Source organism: Harpegnathos saltator, unplaced genomic scaffold, assembly GCF_003227715.2.
Source record: "Harpegnathos saltator strain DR-91 unplaced genomic scaffold, Hsal_v8.6 scaffold212, whole genome shotgun sequence".
Taxonomy (NCBI): Eukaryota; Metazoa; Arthropoda; class Insecta; order Hymenoptera; family Formicidae; genus Harpegnathos; species Harpegnathos saltator.
Genome location: NW_020229998.1, coordinates 328,388 through 353,515, shown reverse-complemented (window position 1 = coordinate 353,515; position 25,128 = coordinate 328,388). Strand labels below are relative to the sequence as shown.

The following is a 25,128-nucleotide window of genomic DNA, read 5'->3' as shown; positions in this document are numbered from 1 at the left end:
AAAAGCAAGGAAATTGGGTGCTGTACGAGTTGAAACCGAGAGATGTTGAACAGCGTTTGTTTGCTTGTGAACAGTTGCTTGAAAGGCAAAGACGGAAGGGATTTCTGCATCGCATTGTGACTGGGGATGAAAAATGGGTTCATTACGATAACCCCAAGCGCAGAAAATCATGGGCATATCCACGTCGACGGCCAAACCGAATATTCACGGCTCCAAGGTCATGCTCTGTATTTCGTGAGACCAGCTCGGCGTAGTGTATTATGAGCTGTTAAAACCGACTGAAACAATCACAGGCGATCGTTATCGAACACAATTAATGCGTTTGAGCCGAGCATTGAAAGACAAACGGTCGCAAAATAACGAGAGACACGATAAAGTGATTTTGCAGCATGACAATGCTCGACCCCATGTTGCGAAAGTGGTTAAAACATATCAGGTGTAGTAAAAAGAAATCCATTATTTTTCCAATAGATGGCTTTAGTTATCTGTATCTCGCGTTGTATAAGTCCGATCGGGTTTCACTAGATGGCGTTAAAAAGATGAGATTTCGTACTAAAAAAACTTTTCTGACAGTTTTGTGATTAGTTGACTCAGTTTTGTTTGAGCGCGCGTCAAAGATGGACACTAGCAAAGAGAAAATACGCTATACTTTACAGTTTTTCTTCGATAAAGGCGAAAACGCAAGCCAGGCGGCTGAAAATGTGAATAGTGTTTATGGTCCTCATACTGTAACAGCCAATCACGCGCAATTTTGGTTTCGTCGATTCCGTTCCGGTAATTTCGATGTCAAAGATGCACCACGCACTGGAAGGCCAATTGTCGAAAATATCGATAAAATCATGGGCATTGTCGAGTCCGACCGTCATGTAAGCACTGTTTCGATTGCCCAAGAGCTAAAGATTGCACAAAAAACCGTTTGGAACCATTTGAATAAGGCTGGATACAAAAAGAAGCTCGATGTATGGGTGCCACACGAGTTAACGCAAAAAAACCTCATGGACCGAATTTCCATCTGCGAATCGCTGCTGAATCGCAACAAAATCGACCCATTTCTGAAGCGGTTGGTCACTGGTGATGAAAAGTGGATCACTTACGACAACGTCAAGCGAAAACGGTCGTGGTCGAATCGCGGTGAGCCGGCGGAAACGGTGGCCAAGCCAGGATTGACGGCCAGGAAGGTTTTGCTGTGTGTTTGGTGGGATTGGCAGGGAATTATCTACTATGAGCTGCTCCCCTACGGCAAAACTCTTAACTCGGAACTGTACTGTCAACAATTGGACCGTCTGAAGGAAGCAATCGCCCAGAAGCGGCCAGCTTTGGTCAATAGGAGAGGAATTGTGTTCCATCAGGACAACGCCAGTGTCCTGATGGAACACAATTCCTCTCCTATTGGCCACACACATCGATAGTGGCTCGCCAGAAGCTCCGGGAGCTTGGTTGGGAGGTTCTTATGCATCCACCTTATAGTCCGGACCTGGCACCAAGTGATTACCATCTGTTCCTGTCCATGGCGAACAATTTTGCTGGTGAAAAATTCGCTTCAAGAGAGGCTTGTGAAAATCGACTGTCTCAATTTTTTGCCAATAGGGACGAGGGCTTCTATGAGAGAGGCATAATGAAATTACCTTCAAAATGGCAACAAGTTATCGAACAAAACGGCGCATATTTGACCTAAATCGGATCATTCTAACTATGGTAATTAAAGCCTTCAATTTCATGCAAAAATAATGGATTTCTTTTTACTACACCTGATACTTGGAAACGTTGAAATGGGAAGTCCTACCCGACCCGCCGTATTCTCCAGGCGTTGCACCCTCTGACTATCACTTGTTTCGATCAGTGGTACACGGCTTGGTTGACCAGCACTTCCGGTCTTATGAAGAAGTAAGAAATTGGATCGATTCGTGGATCGCTTCAAAAGATGACCAGTTTTTTCAACGCAAGATTCGTACACTGCCCGAAAGATGGGAGAAAGTAGTGGCCAGCGATGGACAATACTTTAAATCATAAATGTTTAACCAATTTTTTACAATAAAGCCTCGAATTTCAGAAAAAAAACGGCGGAAGCAAAGTTGTACGCCTAATAGAAATGTTAAGATTTGAAATATTCTCCCGTTCTTTTGCGCTTTTAAAGTATTGACAGTTGACAACGTACGAAATTTCATCGATGACTGTAGCCTCAAAGCCACCAAGTTTCTATCGTGATAGGATTCGGTAACTGCCCAATAAATGGCGTAAGATTACTGATCACAATGGAGAATATTTCATTGATTAATCTTATTCTGTCGATTTTTAAATGAAAATTGAAAATTGTCGAAAATCGGAAAGAATTAACTACCAGACCTTATATATAAGGTACTAGCAGGATAGCTTCCCCACGCAAGGAAACGACAACTTTTCGTAAAATTATTAGGTGGACAACTTTGCTTCCGCCGTTTCTTTCCGAAATTCGAGGCTTTATTGTAAAAAATTGGTTAAACATTTATGATTTAAAGTATTGTCCATCGCTGGCCACTACTTTCTCCCATCTTTCGGGCAGTGTACGAATCCTGCGTTGAAAAAACTGGTCATCTTTTGAAGCGATCCACGAATCGATCCAATTTCTTACTTCTTCATAAGACCGGAAGTGCTGGTCAACCAGGCCGTGTGCCATTGATCGAAAAATGTGATAGTCAGAGGGAGCAACGTCTGAAGAATACGGCGGGTGGGGTAGGACTTCCCATTTCAACGTTTCCAAGTATGTCTTGACCACTTTCGCAACATGGGGTCAAGCATTGTCATGTTGCAAAATCACTTTATCGTGTCTCTCGTTGTATTGCGGCCGTTTGTCTTTCAATGCTCGGCTCAAACGCATTAATTGCGTTCGATAACGATCGCCTATGATTGTTTCAGTCGGTTTTAACAGCTCATAATACACTACGCCGAGCTGGTCCCACGAAATACAGAGCATGACCTTGGAGCCGTGAATATTCGGTTTGGCCGTCGACGTGGATATGCCCATGATTTTCTGCGCTTGGGGTTATCGTAATGAACCCATTTTTCATCCCCAGTCACAATGCGATGCAGAAATCCCTTCCGTCTTTGCCTTTCAAGCAACTGTTCACAAGCAAACAAACGCTGTTCAACATCTCTCGGTTTCAACTCGTACGGCACCCAATTTCCTTGCTTTTGAATCATTCCCATGTCTTTGAGGCGTTTTGAAATTGCTTGTTGAGTCACCCCCAATGATCGTGCCAATTCTTCTTGACTTTGACACGAGTCTTCTTTAAGTAATGCCTCCAATTCTGCATTTTCGAAAACCTTCTCTCTTCCACCACTATGCCGGTCTTCAACGTGAAAATCATCGTTCTTGAAGCGTTGAAACCACTCACGACACGTTCTTTCACTAATAGCAGCCTCACCATAAGTATTTGAGAGCATTCGATGAGCCTCAGCCGCAAATTTCTTCATATTGAAGCAGAAAATTTAAACCTCCCGCAAATGATGAGAATTTGGCTCGTAAACTGACATTTTCAATCGAGAATAACTTTATGATGCAGACACAAATCGACTAATGTTTCTATGGAGTTATGTTGACAGATGCCCAAGTTTATCGCATGACGTCTATGATCTATTTATTTCGACCACTACTTACCGCTAAAGCCATCTATAGGAAAACGGCGGAAGCAAAGTTGTACACCTAATAGTAAATCGTAATTTCCTAAATTTCGTAAAAAATCTTTATCGACCCGTCACACACTCTCTATGCATACATATAAATATAGATAGATATATTAGGTACCGAATTGCATTTCCGACTTTCATAAAAAACGGATCAATGACTGGATCACTTCAAAAGACAAGAAGTTCCATTAACGCGGAATTCAACTTTCGCCAGAAATATGGGAAAAAACCATAAAAAATTATGGAAAATATTCTGATTAATGTATTCGTTCATTTTGTCATTGAAATAAATGCGTTTTTTAAGCAAGAAAACTTGGAAATTAAATTCGATACCTAATAAATATATAGATATATAAATATAAATATAAATATATTTATATATATTTATATTTATATATAATAAATGATATAATGTACATACATTGATTTTATTTTAATGATGCGTATATATTTATAAGAAACAGTACATCCTTCCATCAGCATTTTGTACTGCAAGTTTTTGTATAAAAAATAAATGTCTATAAACAGTGTAATCAGTGTTGACGTTATTTCAATTTATCGTCTATGAGATTCTATATTGTAGCTATTAAATTAACATTTATGACACATCGAATATTGACAAGAGATTCCGTGTTGATTTAATAATTTATAATATATAATTCATTTATAATTATAAATTATAAATTTGTAATTAATTATTATTTTCTTGCGTGGGATTACTTCTCACGATCTTTTCTAACGACTACCAGCGTTTCGAAATCTCGGAAGCTTAAAAAATGGAATTGAAGAATTAGCTGCACAGTGGAGGAACGTTATAAGTTCCAACGACGCAGTTGTATTTTCGATTAAATTTCAACATACATACATATATTCGTGACAGTTTTTATTTCAATTTGTAGTTAAAGCGCGCGAGATTACAAGACAATCGATATCGTCTGTTAATCGAGTTTACCTTGAAACGAATTGCACTCGGTCGTTTCATTGAGCCACGGTCCAGATCCTCCGGGATTGAACTCTAACGCGATTTTAAGAGGCATCACCCACGTGACGCACGTGGCGGATGTGCGACCGCCGCCCGTAGATAGTCCGATTCGCAATTTTCCTGCTGGTTAACCCGAGCGCGTCGCGGTTTTCCAATCTTTCTGCTTACAACGCTGCCCGCCCGCGCTTTGTTCGCGGCGACCCAGTCGCGCTGGCGTATGGGGCACCATGTGGTCGCCGCTGATAAGAGGTGAATTGCGTTTCCATCAAATTACCACGCGGCTCCCGCGGGTATAAAAGCCGCTCCCCCGGGTTGTCCGGCATCAGCAGTTCTCCAGAGCACCGAGGAAGAGCATCTTCTCGTGGGAACTCGCAAAGTCCTCCGAATCCTTCGCAACTACTTGGTCACGGCGGTCTCGAGTCTCTGAGGTATTACTTCTCACCTCAGCACGTTAGTTAGAAGCTCTTCGAAAGTAAAACCATAACGCGTCACCTCGCGTCACCTCGCGTCTCGCGTTGACATTTTTTCTTCCAAAACTTAGAAACTGCACGAAGAATATTCCTTTCTCGTACTTGAGATTTGTTTCTTATTATTTGTACCTAACGCTAATCAAAGTAATATTTTAAGACAGGATGAGACGTACACGCCACATGGTATTGCCTGTGCGGTCCTGGCAGTACATCGGGCTCCTGATAGTCTCGTTGGCATGTCTGACGTTGGGACTGGTATCTAGGGACAGGGAAGGACATGCCGGTAGTCTCGCAGGACCTGAACTCGAGCATCGAGCTCCCCATGAGTATGAAAATTATTGCTCTCTCTCTCTCTCTCTCTCTCTCTCTCTCTCTCTCCCTCTCTACGCTTAATTATAAATAATCAAATAATCGTTGTACGCATATTCCACAATTTCTTAAACGTCATATCGTACCTCCTAAAAGCCTAAAATTACTTAATTATGCTCTTTATTCATTTATTTATCGTGTTCCTTATAATGCTCCTTACAAATTGCACCTGTTATTACGAGATACGCTCTTCCTCGGAATCGAAATGCGCAAAGAATCACGAGAAGGTCAACTGCTTTCAGAATGGACGCCTGCCCGAATATGAATCTCTTCACCGAAATGCCTTCACACCTGCTCACAAAGTCGGAAGAAAATGTGAAGCCGTTTAACGACCATGAAACCAGAGTATCCGGGTCTAGAATATCACCGACAACCCGGAAATCCGCACTCGCTCGATCGCTGAGCCTCGATCGCTCCGCCAGATTCGCCTCGCGAGAAGCTCGAGAACGATCTTCTCGAAACCGGGATCTGAGAATGGTCGAGAGACTTTCAGGATCGAGAAGTCGCACTCCCGACAACGAATCAGTCAACAGGCTCCGAGATTCAAGCTGCGATCTGGCCGATCGCAGAGCGAATTACCGATTCAAGGAGCGCCGATCGAGGTCCGCAGAGGGACGCGAGGCTAATGAAATGGTGCGCCGGCAAAGTCGCGTGGACCGATCGACGGACCGGCGAGACGACGATCGTCGCGATCGCCGATCGCTCTCGGCGATCGAGCGACGGCTTCCGGACGAGATCAATCGCCGCGAGTCCCGAGAGATTCTAATTAGCCGCCGCGAGTTTCGTGATTCCGCACGTCGCGTAGATCAACGAGCCGGAATGCGCGAGCGTAGATCCCGATCTGTCGAGCAACGCGATGTAACCGAACGACGCGCGAGCGAACGTCGTGAGGACCGCAAAAATCTTTTGGATCACTCGGCGAGAATCGCACGACAGCACACCGACCGCAATAATAACCTCGACCGTCGAAGCCGGGAACGATCTCTGGAGATCCGTCGCGCTCGTCTTGATCGCGTCGCCAACCAGGAACGTAAATCGCGATTTTCGGCTGTCAGCAGGGATTCTCGTAAAGACCTCGCCAGATCTGACGATCGTCGATCTCGATCGATGGAACGTGCCAACGATCTTGATCGAGAGACGCTCAACAGGCGAGTGCGATCGATGGAAGCCAAAGACGAGAGAGCCGGGGAGCGTAGATCGTCCTCTGAGCGCAGATCCTTGGCTCGATCGGTGGAACGTCGTGAGATAGATCTCGTGGAGCGTCGAAAGATGGAAACTCATCTCCGCGATCGCAGATCTCTCGATCGAGCATCGTCGCGGACTTCGCCCGAGGATTTACGTCGCGAAAGGCTCAGTCGCTCGCAGAGGATCGCAAATGCACGTGACTCCCGCGGAAATACGATGAGCAGGGAAAATTCTAGAGCCGCTTTCACGCGGCAGGAACGATCGCGTTATGATCTTCAGGAGATCGCGAGTCGAGAGCGAAGGGAAAGATTCGCTCGATCTTCTGGTTCGCTTGATCGTCATTCGGCGGATCGACGAGAACTTTCAAGGATCAGAGATTTGAGAAGCCGTGAACGCGAATCACGCGATTCCACAGAACGACGAGATCTGGTTGCACAACGTCGGGAAAGAATGAGCCTCTCACATGAGGCTCGCGAGCAACGCAGGGTTGTTCTTCAGGGATCTCGATCCTTGGAAAGAGTCTTCGAACGACGGCTACCTGAGAGGGGATTGGAAAAGCGAGCGTCTCGCGAAAAAGTACTGAAGAGATCCCATGGAGGAGTTGTGATACGACGAATTACTCCGAATTCAATACGACTCGATTCACGAAGATCTGCTGAGCGAAGAATTGTTGAGGACTCGAGATCACGCGAAGATTCCAGGATGGCAGATCGTCGCCTGGAACGAAGCTTGGAATTGCGAGCTTCTCGCGGGAGAACTCTGGAAAAACGATCTGTTCTCGATTCGCGAAGATCTGCTGAGCGAAGAGTTGTTGAGGATTCGAGATCACGCGAAGATTCCAGGACGGCAGATCGTCGCCTGGAACGAAGCCTAGGATTGCGAGCTTCTCGCGGGAGGACTCTGGAGAAACGATCTGGTGTCGATTCGCGAAGATCTGCTGAGCGAAGAATTGTTGAAGGCTCGAGATCACGCGAAGATTCCAGGATGGCAGATCGTCGCCTGGAACGAAGCTTGGAATTGCGAGCTTCTCGCGGGAGGATTCTGGAGAAACAATCTGCTTTAGATTCACGAAGATCTGTTGAGCGAAGAATTGTTGAGGACTCGAGATCACGCGAAGATTCCAGGATGGCAGATCGTCGCCTGGAACGAAGCCTAGAATTGCGAGCTTCTCGCGGGAGGACTCTGGAGAAACGATCTGTTCTCAATTCGCGAAGATCTGCTGAGCGAAGAATTGAAGGCTCGAGATCACGCGAAGATTCCAGGATGGCAGATCGTCGCCTGGAACGAAGCTTGGAATTGCGAGCTTCTCGCGGGAGGATTCTGGAGAAACAATCTGCTTTAGATTCACGAAGATCTGCTGAGCGAAGAATTGTTGAGGGCTCGAGATCACGCGAAGATTCCAGGATGGCAGATCGTCGCCTGGAACGAAGCCTGGAATTGCGAGCTTCTCGCGGGAGGATTCTGGAGAAACAATCTGCCTTAGATTCACGAAGATCTGCTGTGCGAAGAATTGAAGGCTCGAGATCACGCGAAGATTCCAGGTTGGCAGATCGTCGCCTGGAACGAAGCCTAGAACTGCGAACTTCTCGCGGGAGGACTCTGGAGAAACGATCTGTTCTCAATTCGCGAAGATCTGCTGAGCGAAGAATTGAAGGCTCGAGATCACGCGAAGATTCCAGGATGGTAGATCGTCGCCTGGAACGAAGCTTGGAATTGCGAGCTTCTCGCGGGAGGATTCTGGAGAAACAATCTGCCTTAGATTCACGAAGATCTGCTGAGCGAAGAATTGTTGAGGGCTCGAGATCACGCGAAGATTCCAGGATGGCAGATCGTCGCCTGGAACGGAGCCTAGAATTGCGAACTTCTCGCGGGAGGACTCTGGAAAAACGATCTGTTCTCGATTCGCAAAGATCTGCTGAGCGAAGAATTGATGAGAACTTAGGATTAACAAATATTCTTAAAGGAGATACTATTAGACAATCCCGTCAGAGATCAAGTCTGAATGTCAAGAAGCCGTCATCGAGACTAGCTTCTCTTCGCCGAGTCGTCAGGATTTCTCGTGTTCCTAATGAAAATCGTGAGCAACGCAGTTTATCCGCTGAAAGGGTGCTCTCCAAGGTCGCAGATTACGAGCGGCTGTCCGCCAACTGGGAACGAAATTTGCAGAATACACGGGTCGATAGAAACTTGGAGTTCAAAGCAAGGATTGTTCCCAACTTGGTGAAGAACGAGTTCTTGGAGTATCCCATGACCTCTGACTATATCAGGCAAGCTGTCGTCGTCGCACTTTGCACCATTTACGGGCTTTCTGTCTATAGTGGCAAAAAATCCTTCCTTAGGTAAGACATGAAAATAATTGCAGATTTATCCTTAGACAGAAATATAATTTAAGAAACGTGTCCAACAATTTTACCGATCTCTTGCATCGATATCTATTAAAAGCGCATTGCATCTTCGCAGGAACAATGTGGCGCAACAGGTGCAACGTTTTATAGTGTGGTGAAGAAATGAGGCGACAGCTGGCTATCGAAACGGCAACGACAACCGCTACTTCCGTAGATCTGCTTCTCTATCGGCTTTATCATTTCGCGAATTGTAGTGTTAGATCGCAAAATATATATAATGTATCCAAGAGTTCTTAGAATGTATATTAATGTACAGCTGGTGCATCTTGTAGAGAATTATATCGTGTATCTGAGATGATATATTTTGTGCGAATAAATCTATGTAGTTGGAGTCGTAGTTAAAGAATTCACCGTAATTCTCTCTTCTAACAGGAACTCCCCTCTCTGCTTTCAATGACCTTTCTTTTATGCATCCACACGAAATTCATTGCGAAGGATCACCTGCGCATGTCCGGACGATATAATTCAAGGCTCACCGATATCGAGCGATTAAAGTGAAAACTACTTATTCGGTGATTTGGAATTAAAAATTCACTTTTTTTTACACGAATAAGAAATCCAAACATGAATAATGCTTCACATTGAAATTTCATTCATTATTATATTTTACTCACGGTTATTGTAATTGTTTACTCAAATAAAGTAAACTTTTTACCCTGAATCATAGAATAAGAATGTTTTCACCTTATAATCTGCGCTCGTATAAATCCAAAATCCAGTCTAAGCTTGAATAAAATACTCGCTTTCACGATTTAAATCACAGCAATATTTTCACCAATCGCTTCGACCGGTAGTATTCTCATTTGTTTGCAAATCTATTGCATTCGTAGTAACTAGGAACGCTGTAAACTTCATTGAAAAAATGCAAGTGACTATATCAAATATTCTAAGATATTAATTAGGTATATTGATCTAAGTAATTTTGATTTCTTCGATCCGTGATGGGTGAGAAAAATTTCGCTTCATCGACGAAAAGATTAACTTTATTAAAGTTATAATTTTGTACATTATGTGTTCAGCTTATATCTATATAGAAAAAGGATGTGATTGTGTGTGTCTCGACGTGGCCGAGTCTCGGGAAGACGAGTAATTGCCCCGTGTGGAAACGCCGACAACTCTTCTTCTCAACGCGCTCAAGATGCACACGCGTCTTCCGTTCTGTCGATTGTTCGTCCCTGAATCTCGGCCACGTCGATTTGTGCGACGTGCTTGCGTTTATCATGAGCGCTTACAGACATGGCTACATTCGAGATGAGATCGTTAAACCAACCGCTAGGCTTGACAACAGTAGTAGTAAACTAGGGAGCTTACGAGAGATTACGCCCGATATAACCGAGCGCGCCTCCTTGACTTCGTTGATCGCGAACAAACGCTGAGTATTATCCGAAATAAATACAGCGAATTATCATCTTAATGCCTATGTACAGCGAAGTTTGGAAAAATCATCCGTAAAAAACTAGATATCGTTTACCTTTGGAAGAAACTCTTTTGCGAAGAGAACTTTCTATTTACGTCTATTTTCTCTTTCTTCTTATTGGCATGCCCTACAATTCATCGCCAGAACGAAACATCGATGGGTAAAGATTAAAGAAGAAAACATGTACACGTTCCTTTTTAGTAGTCAATAAATAAATAAATAGATAAAAAAATACTTATCCATCGTAGAGAGGTAAAACTTGTAAAACTCGTTAAAACTCGTTAAAAAGTAATTCCTTCACTTGCGTGGGACGATAACGATTATGCTAAATTAGCGGGCAGTGTTGCAAGACATTGCGCGCTTGGCAAGAAAATTAGCGACGAAGAGAGAGACCGGAAAAATTTGCAATTCAATTATCTGCATTCGTTATGGTATATATGTATATGCGCGCTACCGTTAATTCGCGGTAGCGTCCTCTTTGGCAGTGATCCGAGTCTACCGGTAAGTCGATTCGCAGACTTAACGCTGATAGACACGAACTCGCAGCACGAACGATGTCACGGACGCAAGAAAGACTACGAGAAGAATGCGCGTCGTAATAATAACGATCCTCACTTTCCTGGAGCAGCCGACGGAAGTTTCGACCGTTTTGTCGGAACAAACGTGTTTACGAAACTACAGCTCGATACCTAAGGTACTTAATCCCTCCCTCCTTCTCTCTCTTTCTCTATCGAGTTACCTAATATTAAATTGCGAATCTTACGTACTGCTGTAAAAGTTATCACAATATTCGATGACGAAACGAGAACTACATAAATCGCGTTGCGCGATCGCTTTATTACCAGGAACGACGGCGTTTCAAAGTGACAATCGAAAACGACGCAACTTCACTTGAGGCATCCACGTGCGCTACTGTCCCATTTGTACGGCAATTCAACGCAAGGAGCGCGTCGTCGTGATGCCCGCAATGTCCGAAATTCCATCGAGATCGATCCTCACTACGTAGAGCAATTCTCGATTCAATGACATCAGTGGACGTTAGCGATCTCCTGAAGCATCCCCAGGATGTGATCCAGCTCCTGCCGGAAGTAACAGAGCTGTCGGTTCTTGCCTTTCTCGTTTCTGCAGTCCCCGCACTGCGTTCGATTTCTCAGTAAATCGCGCACTAGCGTTTGCAGAGTCATCTCCCTGCTCTCGTGCCGTTGCTGAAGGATCGTGATTTTGTCCTGCAGTAACTGCAACTGCTCAGTCCCCTGGAACAGAAACGCACCGTGCCGAGTGCCATTTTAATAAAAGCCCTGGCCGTTTCTCACGTACCGGCGTCGATAAGTACTTGACTTTCTCGGTCAATGTCTTCACTTTGTTCTCCAAGTGCTCTCTCTCAGCCTTAAGTACAACTACTTGTTCTTTGTAGTCTCTAAATTTCTCCACCTGCTCCTTCAGATGTGATATGACTGCTCCCTGGGAATTAATCTGACCCTGTTAATAATTAGAAATTATGATATTTTAGGAATTCTCAGTTGGTGCGCTGCGACGTTGGTGCGTTGCGATAAAGCTAAAACGAGAAAACACTTCAACCTTGCTTTCAGATGATAAGAAGCTAACAAAAAAAAAAAAAGAGGGACAAGCCAAGTTCTCAGCGCTACACAAACCTGTAACTTTACCACCTTAGAGTCCCCGAATTTGATGCTATATTCTTTCACGAGAGTGGCCATCTCTCGCTCGTGCTCCTCCTGCAGAATATTCAGATCGTGCAGCCTCTTGCTCTTGAGTGCCATAAAATCTTTGTTAATCTTGTTCAGCTCTTCCTTCAAGATGTCATTCTCGTTGGTCAGTTTCTTAATAACACCGTTCTTGCTGGTCTCCGTGTACTGCATCGGATCGTACAGCTTGGTGGTCGATGACGACAGCCTCTGCGAGTCGGTGACGTGCCCGTTCTGGTAGACGTTCGAGTTCTGATCATTCCCGTCGCCATTTTTCGTTTTCTGGAATACTTTGTCAAAGTCCATGCTCCTGAAGCTCTTACGATCATTCAGCAGTTTCTCCCGTTCCTTCTGCAGTCTCCTGTTCGTTTTCTGGAGCTCTTGACTCTCCTTGGTTAACTTCAACACTGCTCTGTCCTTGTTCGTGATCTCTAGCTGCAGGCCTCTGATCGTGGCGATGAGATGCGCATCTTCTTTCGAATTCTGAGACTTCGGTCCAGCCTTCGACCCGGCTTTTTGATCCTTTTTATCCTCCTTGTCCATGGCCAAAGTTCTGTCGTCTTTTCGGTTAGTTTCCACGCTTTTGTTTTCGACGTATCTCATAGTGGTCTGCGTGAACATGTCGTTGTACAACTTGTGCTCCCTCGCTGTAGCCTCCGATAGCTTCGCTTCCAGTTCCATCACCTGCGTTGCGTACTTATCCCTCATATCAGAGAATTTTCGCTGCAGATCGATCAGATTCTGCTGCGCGAGGTTATCTTTGGTCTTAATTTCGCTCTCGAGACTCACTATCCTCTCCTCCAACAGCTTCACTTTCTCCGTGCCGATCTTCTCCTGGCCCGAATTGGCAGTCAATATAAGTGCTGACACCGAGTCGGGATTCTTCCTCTTGAGTATACGCTCCATCTCGCGCACCTGCCTGTTCAGATCCATCACTTTCTTGTTGTCCAGGATCACCTGATCCTTGAGTTTCTGGCTGAGCTGCTTCTCGCGCTCGATATGACTCTTGCTTATCTGCAGTTTTTCCTGGAGATTGCCCTCCTTCACTCTAAACTCCAGCAGTTCCTTCTCCAACGGCAACACGTTCTGCTGCATCTTGTCCAGCTCCTGCTTCGTCACGCGCAACTGCTCCGACTTGGAGCTCAATTTGATACTCAGATCCTCTATCTGTCTCTTCAGGTCCAACTCAGCGGAGGTCATCGCATGAAGCCGATCCGTGATGAAGTTGTTCTTCGCTCTCAGCTGCTCTTTGAACATCTCCAGTTCGTCCGTGAGCAGACTGTTCTGTTGTGTCAGGTCGTCGTTCTTCAGCAGGCAATCGGCGTTCTTCTGCCTCAACTCGGATACCTCGAGATTCAGCTTCAAGGCTTCTTCCTGAAGGTCCTTCACCCGATCGGCTAGCTGCTGCGTGTCGTTCGCCTCCGAGACTGTGCTCTTCTGCTTGGACTGCAAACTCTTCAATTCTTCTTGCAGACGTTTCGTGTCCTGCATCATCTTCTTGTTTTCGGTCTCGTAAGCGCGGATCAAACTTTCCTGCTTCTCCAGTTCCTGTTCCAGTAGCGTTATTTTCATGTCATTTTTCACGTGAATTTCCGGGCGCCTCTCGTTCAAGGATAATTCGTCAACTCTCGCTTTCAAAATTATATTCTGCTTCTTCAGGGCGAAGAGTTCTCCCTCAAAAGACGTGCGCATCTCCATGATTTGACTTTTATAGAGCTTCGCCTCGGCCTCCAACTGTTGCTTCAAGAGCACATTTTTATGCTTCTCCTCGCGACACAGCATCTTCCAGTCGAATGTCACTAAATTCGTGTCACCAGCAGCCATTAAATTCCTCCTGTAGCTATCGGGCGATTTTACCTGGGACGTTTTGCACGTGGCCGGCAAGCTGGACGTGGAACCAAGTTTGATCGAGTCTATTTTTGGCTTCGAGAACACGTTAGGTTTAGGTTTCGTTTTCTGGGCTTGGTCGACACTTGTTTTTGGAGTTGGCCGGATCGATATTTTTGGCTTTATCATTGGTGATTTTCTAGGAGCCGAGTTCGCAGGCTTCCTGGACACGTCCGACGCCTTATTGACTCTGATATTCTCCAGAGAAGTTCTCAGAGGAGGTTGACAGATCTGATCGTAGCTCTTAGACTTGCAGAATCTTATCTCCTTCTTCGTTTGCCTATTATTCGGTGCACTGCCAATGCGTTCAGTTTTAGATACGTCTATAGTTCTTCTCGAGGCACTGTGACTCGACGTTTCTTGGTAGCTTGCCTTGGAAGGCTTCGGTGGCTGGAATGTATTTTCCACCTTCTCTTCGATCTTCTCTTCTGGAGATGGAGTTTCCTTATGTGTTGAGTCAGCTTTATCTGCGTTCTCCTTCGTAACATTCTCGTTTAATTTCTCCGCCATGAGTTTGGGTATCGCGTCGGCGAACAATTCTAATCTCGGTGTCAAACCTACCGTGTACAATTCCATATCGGAATTAATTTTTTTATTGCTCTCTGGCGCGTTCTTATTATTCTCCGCGCCTTTTGTTGCGGACTTTTTCGAGGACTCGTTATTAGCACTTTTCGAGAACGTTACTCCAACTGATGGAGAATTCGGTGCTCGCTTAAGTGGTTCTTCGCTCACACTGCAATCACTCTCATTGATTTCGTGTTCTATATGTGTGTTATTAGTCGCCGGTAATTCCTTTTCCAATATCTCAGAAAATTCCTTTTCCGGAAACTCGGGGGTTTTTCCATTCACTAATTGGCCTCCGGCAGTTTTGACCACTTCGCCGTTAGTGGATTTCAGTAGAAGATCATATATCATATTAGGCTCTTTTGATTCTGGCTCCTTTTTATCCGTTTGTCCTTGCAGCAGTTTCAAAAAATGCGAGAAGTCTTCTTGCCCGAAACTGGAACTACCGGACATTCCACCTTCCGCCTTCTCCTTGGATTTCTTCAGCAAACCCTCGAAGAAATCCTTGTCCACGTCCGTAATCTCTTTCTGCAAATTTTCCTTCTCTATTTCTATCTTCTTTGTACTCTTTAGTTCCTCGGATTTGGAGTGCTTCTCGATCGGATCATCCAAATCAGAACTACTCGATATTTCAACTTTCTGTTCCTCGAATTTTCTCCTTTGAAGTTCCAATGTCTTCGGTGGTCTCAGACTGCTCAAATTTTCATAAACAATTTCAAACCCCGGGCTGTTCTCTCGTTTCTTCTCGTTTTTCGGGCTCTTCCTTATCTTTTCCGATTCTTTGTGCACTTCCTCCTCTATCAACTGGAAAATGTCAGCTTCTAACTGTCTCACTCGACTCAAGCTCTCGTCTTGGCCATTTTCCGGTACTAGAGTGTCAGATTTGGACGCGCTTTTTGACAAAGTGGTGCTATTTTTCCTCACTAACTTCTCAGCTTCCTCCAACAATTCCTCTACAGACTTCTCTTCTTCAGTGGGAACTTTGCTCGAGCCACCCGATTTGGTACGTTCAGGACCTGAATTAGGACTCAATGCACCAGCAATCTTGCTCATTTCTTCTAATATGCTGCCGATATCTTCATCAGTAGCATCTGCATGAAATATAAGCATATCAGACATGCAATATTATCTCGCATATCATATAAATCCCACAAAAATTTGTATACTCACTTTCAAAATCTGATGGGTATTTATCAAAAGCTGCAGATGCAAGTATATCGCACAGAGTGTCATCTTTATCTTTAACTTCACCCTCACTCCTGGGCATAGCCTGAAAAGTAAATTGGAGCAATATATAAAATGTAACAATATAAAAATATTTGAAAGCTTCGTTTTGAAACTCATTAATAAATTTTTGTTAATAAATATGCTTTACACATCACTGCAATAGCAATGTCATGTAATTTAATTAATTACTTTGCACATTTTTTCCTTCTCAAGAAATTCTTTCATAGAAGAGCTGACATCTGACGAAGGAGTAGGCGACTGCTTCATCTTAATTTCTGTATTCTTGGCACTTAAAACTTCTAAACGTGTTTCAGGTCTTTTCAACCACCATTTCTCCTGCGCATCTTTTTTATCAGCTGATAACTGCTCAATTTCTTTAATAGGTTTGATTTTCTCCTTAATATGTATTGAGTTCTCCCCAACACTGAGACTTATAGAGGATCCCAAGGTGTCATCTTCCGTAGAAATTAACTAAGGAAGAGAAATTCAACAATATAGAAATTTTTATTTACTCTCCTCAGCAGAGGAAACTTCAATATATTTGATATAATCAGAAAATCAACAATCCATAGTGATAGATTTAGGTTAAGATTGTAGCTCGCGAGTGCAATAGCAAGTGAAACTTACGTCTTCCACTCGTGGTGATTTTCTGCTACTCGAAGACATCTCACTTCTCGGTTAGAGTCAAATCAATTCAAAACACCGCGTATAAACGATCATCTTTATTGAAATCTCTGATATCTGCCATATTTTTTGTTTGTTTGTCACCTGTGATTCGTCCAATTGCCGCTCGGACGCTGCGGCGGCCACGGTCGCGATTACGGCGGTGACCGTGAGATTTACTCGTTTACGCGCCGCGGATGTGTTTCAAAAAATTCCATCTTATAATTGTTACGTCGTTTTATATATATATATATATATATATATTCTGCATATTCTCATTAACATCTCGAGTAAAACTTTGAAGGAAACGAGTAGAAAAGAATGTTATATTAGAAGGAATGTTAGGAGTCTTGCGATATTATTAAGGATTTTGCAAATCATCATAACTCGCTGTTATATATGTAATCGTATAACATTTATTAATTGAATGATATATATGTGAGAAAGATATATCTATTAAATATATATATAACAATCTCTGTTTCTTTATTTGTATATTAACAGACAGATAATTCGGAGACACATTTTGTAACAATTAGAAATCGTATAAGTCAACGCGGTTGACTTATACGATTTTATAGTGTCGTAATAAGCTACTATGAATTAATCATAATGTAAAAATATTACCTGATTATTAAGTTTCGTGGTATAGCAATACTAAAATAGTTCAATTATTGATAAATTCACGTTATGTGTATAACTGGAGAGGATTTACCTCATCCATGCGAAAAGTTTTTTAAAAAAATGAATACTTTTTTTTCATAAACCTATGTACCATTAGTTCTTCACACAATTTAATATAAAACTATTCATATATCGTTTTTGTAATATTTACAACTGTGAGTTACAACTGTGCATCGATAAATTCTTCTATGCTGATTAAAAAAGAAAAAGATTGTACGTACAAAGCTATTATAAAGAAAAAATACATAATGTTTACATGTATTAATATATATTTGCACAATTTTTTATTTCATGTCGAAGTCGATATATAAAATTTGAAAATAGCACGAAAAGAAATATTCAATTATTATGTCTGTCAATTTGCATATCACGAAGATTCTCCAAAAAATCAGTCGTTATTCTTCTACAACATATCACATGGTCTCATCGATTTCAATATATATATATATATATGTACATACATACATATACATATATATATATTCTTGTATTTGATAAAATATATCTCTATATAGATTTATGTATATATATATTCGTATTCTTATTTTTTGAAGGCGACTCGTGTATCACTACATAAAATCTTAAGCGTATATCGCAACGATCGTCATAGCTTTAATATCCTGTAAATCGGCAAAAATATGTAAGCACAATTACGTATCTTTATATGTATAATGTATATATCTTTATTTATAACAAACGATTGCCAAGTACTGTCATGCTGCTAATATCATGTACAATCAAAATATGATGTATAAGCAACAACAAATACATAATTTTTCATTAGAATCCTTAATATTGTTAATTAGATCCGATTTTGAAAAAAAGATCCGATTTTGAAAAAATGATCCGATTTTTAAAAAAAGAACTTATATGGTTGGCACTAAGATAGTACGAGGATATTTTGAATACATTTTCAAGGACAGGCACATTTTTCGGATAACCGTCCCATCATTTTCCAAATACTTAAACATAAGTAAACCCCTGCTACTATCCAAAATATTCGAATATTAATCGAAATTTTCAACACCACTTATATATGTAAATAAACAGGATGTTCAAAACAGGGTTTCAGACTCCCTTACAGGATACTTTATATTCATTATATTGAGTAAAAAGTACCTGATAAATATAGATCGAAAAATCAACTTTCTCTCAGAAAGAGAGAAAGACAGTTACAAACGTCCTTCGATTTTAATTCAATTTCTAATTTTGGATAAACAAATGAATATCTTATCATATTATTAGTTTATCATCGCTTTGTTCACAATAAGTACACTATAGTTCTACATGTCCTCTTTGCATTTCTACACACGCTTGACATCTTTGAATTACAGTATCGCAAGCTGTATCGTCGAATCTGTTCAGCTGCATCTTCAATTCACTGATGTATTCTTACATATTATTTATGATGCTTGAAGAATAAACTAAGCTTCTCTTGCATCCCCATAAAAGGAAATCCAGTAAATTTAAGTCGGGAGATCGAGAAAGCCATACAACCGATTCATCCCGAAGTAAAGAGAAAAGAGGGCACGCGCAGAACACTTTTCGTAGAGATCGGAGTAATAATATGGTAAGATATTTGTACTTTTTTTATCGCGCATGATCGATGGAAGCGCGTTGCCAAAATCGGAAACGTTTATAACTCTAAGAGGCTTGGCTTTTCGATTTATACTTACTAAGTACTTTCTATCTAGTATAACTCTTTACTTAGTACTATCTACCATGGAAGTCTGGAAGCCTTTTTTCGTGAATATCCTTTCACACGAAAGAAATCTCTGGTTTTTATGGTAAATATTTGTCATTCAGCGCAAAGTTCTCACTCTACCGAGCGTCTATTTGGGTTTTAGAAAACCGTCGTCTTCCTGAGCTCTCGGACGTCTTTTGGACGTCCTTCGTATCCAATAGTTCGAATATCACACGATCACTAAGAGGAAATCAATCGTAGTAGCACACGTGAAGCCTGAACAGTTCCATATTCATGAAGCTAACGTTACACGTCTCGCAATAATGTTTGATGCTCTCGGCCAACTTCAGCATTGCCGGTACCTTCTTCGCGTTCTTCGCTACCGCATCTATCAGATTCTTCGGATGTAGCTTTTTCACCGACCACTTCACGTAGTCGTATCTGCGCACCTTGCCGTTCCTCAGGTAGGTATTCTGACTCCTCAGGCACTTGGACGCATAATTATTCCTGATAAAACGACCGACCTTCTTCGACCTCACAGACCTGTTCTTGGTACTCGTGGCGACGATCGACTTGTCCTTAATCAGCTGGAACTTGTCATCGGGTTGCAATCGGTTGGATCCAAGGTAACTCACACTGTCTCGCAGATTGACACTGGCATTGCTCGCCAATGCCGTCACCGTCGCCGGCAAATCGGCGACCTTCGCATGGTTGTTCGCTAACGCGGACATCACGTTGGTCGTTTCGTCGAGCATCACATCATTCAAGTCGTCCGGAGTTTCCTGTTTTATCCTCAACTTCAGCTCATTCGGTGTATCCTTGTCTTTCGATTGCAGCTTCGAGCTCCGACTTACATCGTCCAGTTTGCTTCTCTTCGCGCAACGCGGCAGTTCTGATTTCTTTCTCTGCTCGCGACGTGCCGACTCCGATGCTGTACTTTTTTTCTTCGGTCCGTAATAGTTAACAACGTTCATCCTCGGTCTCAAGGTACGTCCCTCCAGCTCGTCCAGCTGCTCCACTTTGATCTGCCGCGTCAGCTCGAGGCCCGACGCGGGATTTACGCTCGAGTTGGCGCGGTTCGTCTTATTCTTCGTGGATGGTCCCTGAACATTCAACATTGGCTTCTTGTTCAGCGCGTAGTTTATCAAATTCTTCCTAGGCCTCAAGTTTCTCACCACGGTGCTGCTGGAGAAATCAGCCGTCTGAAGAGACGTTTCAGCAACCGCCACGTACTTACTACTATGAGAACGATTCCGCGTGTCCTGAGAGGGCGTATCTTCGGCTTCCGCGCTGGTGAGGCGAACTCGCGCCTCTTCGACAGTGTCGAGACATGACGGACGGTCTCGTGGTCGATTTTGAAGCGCACACGCGAACGCAGCCTTCCGCTTAGCCGACTTCAGCCTGACGCAAGCGTCTTCAAGAGCCGCTCTCCGCCGCGAGTTGTTCGCGATCTCGGTGCACCTGGACACCGAGCCCTCGTAATTCCGACACAGCTTACTCCTTCGTCTGCTTTGGTCCTTATCACAGCAACATCGGTAGCGCGAGAACGCTGCGTATGTCAGGCCGTCACGTATGCAGTCGGCCGGGAACGTCACGGAGTTCGCCATTGAGTTGATGTAGTCGATGTTGTCGACTATCGGCTCCAGCTCGTACACATCGTAGTCCAACGGCTCCGTCTTAATGTTCACGTTCTCGATATGCACCATCGGCACGCTGTTCTTCTCCCTGCCGCTGCCGTGGCCTTTCTGCATCCAGGACAACTGGTTCTTCAGCGTCGTGTCCGTCTTCAGGCAGTCCACGTAGAATTTGTGGAACTCCTCCAGCTTGTAGCTGCATCGGTGGCACATGTGCTTCGGCAGCAGGTCCATCTCGTGAACCTGCAAAATAGCGTTCAGAGTTGCCTTGAATTCGTCCGCTCATAAGTTCGACGAGAAGATGAAAATAATACAGGAGCGAGAACGGGGAAACGTCGGCTCGGCGAGTGTTAGATGTGACTGAACAGACTTTGTCGAGAAGTCGCTGCGGGAAGTTAATCGCACCAGAATCCGAGGAGACCTTGATTTATTTCAATCAGAGATTTACAGAGTCTACTCGGATCGGACGTAACTTTCTCGAGCTCACACGATCAATCTCTCCGAGTTCCCGCGAGGAGGAGAGTTATCGCGGCTCTATCACACCGAAACTCTTCGACCGTTCCACGTTCGACTGCTGACGGACGTGCACGACTTACGGCTTCATGCGAATCTCACAGCAGCTGCGGAACTAAATTATCGTGTCGCGACAAGGGAAAGAGGAATAATCGAATCTCGTTACTTTAGGTAGGCAAGCGCTTTTGTAAGGCACGTATGTGTATGCGTATATATGTGTATGTGTGTGTGTGTGTGTATGTGTGTGCAATGACGTGCGAAGCAAGTTGCAAACTTGGAAACTCCCGTTCATTAATATTATCGCGGTGCGGGATAACCGGTTGTCCTCGCTAATTGCTTCAAAGTTGAACGAATAAAGTGTATCATGAATTTTATTGCCAATTCATAATTTACAATCAATAAATTTACAATCAATAATAAATATACGTTCTCTTTCTCCCTCCCTCTCTCCCTCCCTCCCTCTCTCCCTCCCTCCCTCTCTCTCTCTCTCTCTCTCTCTCTCTCTCTCTCTCTGTCTCTCTCACTCTCTCTTTCTCTATGTTCCCCTCTGAAGCATTTAACTGCATCAAGCGGAGTAGATAAGAGCATGCAAATTGCATTGCACGGAAAATTGTGACACAACGCACGCGTGTCGTTCGAGCATGAATCACGCTGTTTATGTCATCGGAATGTTAAGCACGTAGAAAAATCCAGATGTTAAATCGGTGTGTACACGACGTAATGCGAAATCCGACACGCTTCATTAATTAATGCAGAATAAATGAACAATCTGGTCGACTCGGAGATATCTTATCTCCGAATGATCGCGATTAATGAATCTCGAGAACGATCTTGTCGTCAAATAATGGACGACGGGATTCGCTCTCGACGGTTCCTGATTTCTTTTCATTATTAATTGATTTCGGTAACAGGAATAGCTCTGTCTCATTCCATCTCTATTGTTATTATTCTCCATGGCCAAGCGTCGGTGAGACGCGCGAGGAGAGAAAAGGAGCGGAAGGTGGACGAAGCAGGACGCCGAGTGCGCAGGAAAACGCAAGAGATTCCAGACTGCTGCGTTCCAGATGCAAAACGGGAAAAAGAAACAATCTCCGCCTCCTACTGCCACCCCCGCGATTCACGACGGCGTGAAAATTCGACGAGATCATTGGAGCCACGCGGGTTACGCAATAATCCGCGCGGCCCTCGGCGCATTTCGGAACGCCGTAAGCGCGCGAAAGCGACGATAACCTCACTTTCGCGGCAGAATCGATGGGATCGCCAGAACCTGGGGATTCGCTCGCGAAGAATTTACTCGTCGCTCGAGTCATCTCGCGTATGCGAGGCCGGCGACCTATCTACCTCACCCTCGTCCCCCCGTGTAAGGGGCACGTGGATGCATAGCCAGACCCGAATTTTACCAGTAATCTATCGTGCAAAAAACACCTGAGACAGGCTCCTCACGTCGTTCTATGGCTTTCCCGGGCTTTCCGTCAGCGATGCGAGAAAAATGCACGCTTAGGTATCGCAGCGGCGGGAGAGGACAAAGGGAGGATCGGGACAAAGGAGAGGCCGCACCGTTCTTCGGTCAAGTGGTTGGTTAGAGGCGGAAGGGTGAGCTTGGGTGCTATTGTGCAAGGACAAGGAGTCACGAAGGAACGCACACATGTTCGTACTCATAAGAGCGCGATAACGCGTACCCTCTGGTAGAAAGGAGAATCAGCGAAGGGAGCGGGAGAATAAGACAGAATAAGAGAAAAAAGAGAGAGAGAGAGAGTGGAGAAGGGGAAGAGGAAGAGGGCGAGGAAGAGGGCGAGAAAGAGAGAAAGAGAGAGAGAGAACGCGGTGCGCGACAGAAAGGGAGAGAGAAAGACGGAGCATAACATACCATGATCGGCAGCACCGTGTTGATTTTCCTGACATGGTTCTCATTCTCATCGAAGATGTTGATGGATATACCGGACTGCTGGCCGCAGAGGCGGCACACGCGGCTCGATTCGAGGGTCTCCATGCCGCGCGCTCGTGTCTCTCTCCACTTGTCGCTCGCTCGCTAGCGGAGCACGCTGCGTCGCCGTTCTCAGCCCTCGCGCGGCGAGACGTCGCACGCGCGGGCGTTAGCTCGCTCGATCGCTCACTCGCCCGCTCGTTTTATCCGGTCTCGTCCGTTTCTCTCTTCCTATCTGCGTCTCGTACTTGTGTGCATTCGCGCCCTACTCAGGAGATCCCAAAAAGTCCGCAGCATATAGAGCGAAAGAGAGAGGGAAAGGGAGAGAGAGGTAGAGAGAGAGAGAGAGAGAGAGAGAGAGAGTGTGTGTGTAAGATGGAGAGGAAGACAGATAGAGAGGAAAAGAGACAGACCGATCGGATGAAGAGAGACAAAAACGGACGATAGTAAAAGAGAAAGAGGAAAAGAGACGGAAAGAGAGAGAGAAAGAGAGATGCCACCGTGCGCGATAAAACGTATCGCTCTTCGAAGGAGCTCGCAAATCCCGCGAGGACCAAGCTGGTAACGCAGCGTCGATCAGCCGGTACGGGACAAACGTGGGTCAACCGTACTGGTCGACGAGCGGCGGAGCCGGATACTCTCTCACCACGGTCGAGCGTGCGAAACATCGATCCCCTTCACCGCCACCCACGTAAAAGGAGCGACCGAGCTCGCGATGTGACCTTCCCGGTATTTCGAGTTCAGTGGGATCTGGCAGCGAAAATTTGTAACGAATCGATCAGAAGGCGAACTAACTTCATTGACAGCGAATAAAAGCGCTCCCTGCAATATCATAGAATTCAGATTATTGAATTCGGTTGTCTTAATTTTTTTTTAATTAATTAAAGGGACGAGTTATATTTTAAAAACAGGAATTAATAGTTTGAATAATCTATATAAATAGTTTAATCGAGATTTGATAAAATTAGGTTTACAACGGGTGTAGTAAGCTTCCAACCGTAAAAAATTGACCAATCATAATTGAGTATTCTTTTTATATTTGATTGTGATTGGGCAATTTCTTACGGCTTAAAGCTTACCACACTATTGTAGATCCAGTTTAAAAATGACTATAAATCAGGAATATATTTTTAGTTCGGAAGTTAAAAGTGGCTCTAAATTAGAGATATACATATATTGGTAGACCTATTTCTTTTGTGGGAAAGTATTGGAAAAGAAATATATTGATGTTAGTTTTTTCTGCGGAACAGCTAAAGCCGTAATCACATTGGCGATTGCCGATTGGATTACGATTGTGATTGGCGATTGGCAATTAAAATAGTGTGAATCACCAATCTCAATCCATGCTTGTTTTGCTCTGGTTGGTTGGTAAATCGCCAATCGCAATTGCAATTCAGGCTGCATTCCGATATTCACTGGCCATGTTCCAAAATTCATTGCCAGTACTGAAAATATATAATTTGTATCACGCAAACTATAACTTTTCAGCGCTGGCAGTGAATTTTGGAACACGGCCACTGTCAGTACTGAAACTCTATAATATACGTGCCACGAGCTATAGATTTTTAATACTAGCTATCGGAACGCTGCTTCAATCGGCAATCGCTAGTGTGATTACTGCTTTACCTGAGATATCTGATCTGTTCTTTTTAACTGCACTACTGAACTAGTGCAATAAGTTAAAGTGAGAAAAAATGTAGTTGTCTCATTCTAAAGCCAGCGGCACACGGTGCTTGTTTTCATGCTGGATTGCTTGCTGGACACAGATGTCTATACTATACTAGATTGCTAACTTCGATCTTTGACCTATACAAGAGCTGTGTCCCGCCTATTTTCCGGTTCGGCCATGAAGACCGCCAAAACATGGCGGCGGTGTGTGTTTGTAGTGCGTACGTGAGTATCCGATGCGTGTGTAGTAGTGCTGTACTGTAAGTATGTGATACCTGATGTGTCTACACTGATGCGTCGTATCTACTGCTATTTATATTAGTAAAACTGCAAATATATAAACGAGATAATGCCAAGTACATGTTGCATTGTTAATTGCAATAATACGAATAAAAAAGGATATCACTTATTTAAGTAAGTAGAATACATTTATATATAATAAATGTTCGAGGTTTGTAATATGTGAGGGTTATCTTGCAATTAAAC

General features: G+C 43.8%; 3 protein-coding genes across 7 annotated transcripts; 1 reads left to right on the top strand and 2 right to left on the bottom strand.

The window, feature by feature from the left end:
- The first annotated feature begins 4,949 nt into the window (after positions 1 to 4,949).
- LOC105185363 (caldesmon) lies at positions 4,950 to 9,306 on the top strand. Of its 3 annotated transcripts, XM_025298232.1 has the most exons (5): positions 4,950 to 5,073; positions 5,273 to 5,441; positions 5,727 to 7,352; positions 7,776 to 9,008; positions 9,130 to 9,306. In XM_025298232.1, the coding sequence occupies exons 2-5, from the start codon at positions 5,278 to 5,280 to the stop codon at positions 9,170 to 9,172; spliced, it is 3,066 nt and encodes a 1,021-aa protein (XP_025154017.1). In that variant the 5' UTR covers positions 4,950 to 5,073; positions 5,273 to 5,277; the 3' UTR covers positions 9,173 to 9,306. The 3 variants fall into 3 exon arrangements, with proteins under 3 accessions (XP_025154017.1, XP_011143079.2, XP_011143078.2); XM_011144777.3 differs by having other exon boundaries at positions 5,277 to 5,441; positions 5,727 to 9,008; XM_011144776.3 differs by having other exon boundaries at positions 5,727 to 9,008.
- A 733-nt stretch (positions 9,307 to 10,039) lies between these two features.
- Positions 10,040 to 16,691, bottom strand: LOC105185365 (centrosomal protein of 162 kDa). 2 transcript variants are annotated; one of them, XM_011144780.3, is made up of 6 exons: positions 16,500 to 16,691; positions 16,062 to 16,343; positions 15,816 to 15,915; positions 12,144 to 15,736; positions 11,809 to 11,970; positions 10,040 to 11,744 (listed from the first exon to the last, which is right to left on the bottom strand). In XM_011144780.3, the coding sequence occupies exons 1-6, from the start codon at positions 16,536 to 16,538 to the stop codon at positions 11,520 to 11,522; spliced, it is 4,401 nt and encodes a 1,466-aa protein (XP_011143082.1). In that variant the 5' UTR covers positions 16,539 to 16,691; the 3' UTR covers positions 10,040 to 11,519. The 2 variants fall into 2 exon arrangements, with proteins under 2 accessions (XP_011143082.1, XP_011143084.1); XM_011144782.3 differs by having other exon boundaries at positions 11,511 to 11,744; positions 11,825 to 11,970.
- A 1,050-nt stretch (positions 16,692 to 17,741) lies between these two features.
- Positions 17,742 to 23,318, bottom strand: LOC105185364 (uncharacterized). Of its 2 annotated transcripts, none has more exons than XM_011144778.3 (2): positions 22,918 to 23,318; positions 17,742 to 20,780 (listed from the first exon to the last, which is right to left on the bottom strand). In XM_011144778.3, exons 1-2 carry the CDS (start codon positions 23,038 to 23,040, stop codon positions 19,155 to 19,157), a joined length of 1,749 nt encoding a protein of 582 aa, XP_011143080.1. In that variant the 5' UTR covers positions 23,041 to 23,318; the 3' UTR covers positions 17,742 to 19,154. The 2 variants fall into 2 exon arrangements, with proteins under 2 accessions (XP_011143080.1, XP_011143081.1); XM_011144779.3 differs by lacking the exon at positions 22,918 to 23,318 and adding an exon at positions 21,134 to 21,235.
- Positions 23,319 to 25,128: the final 1,810 nt, after the last annotated feature.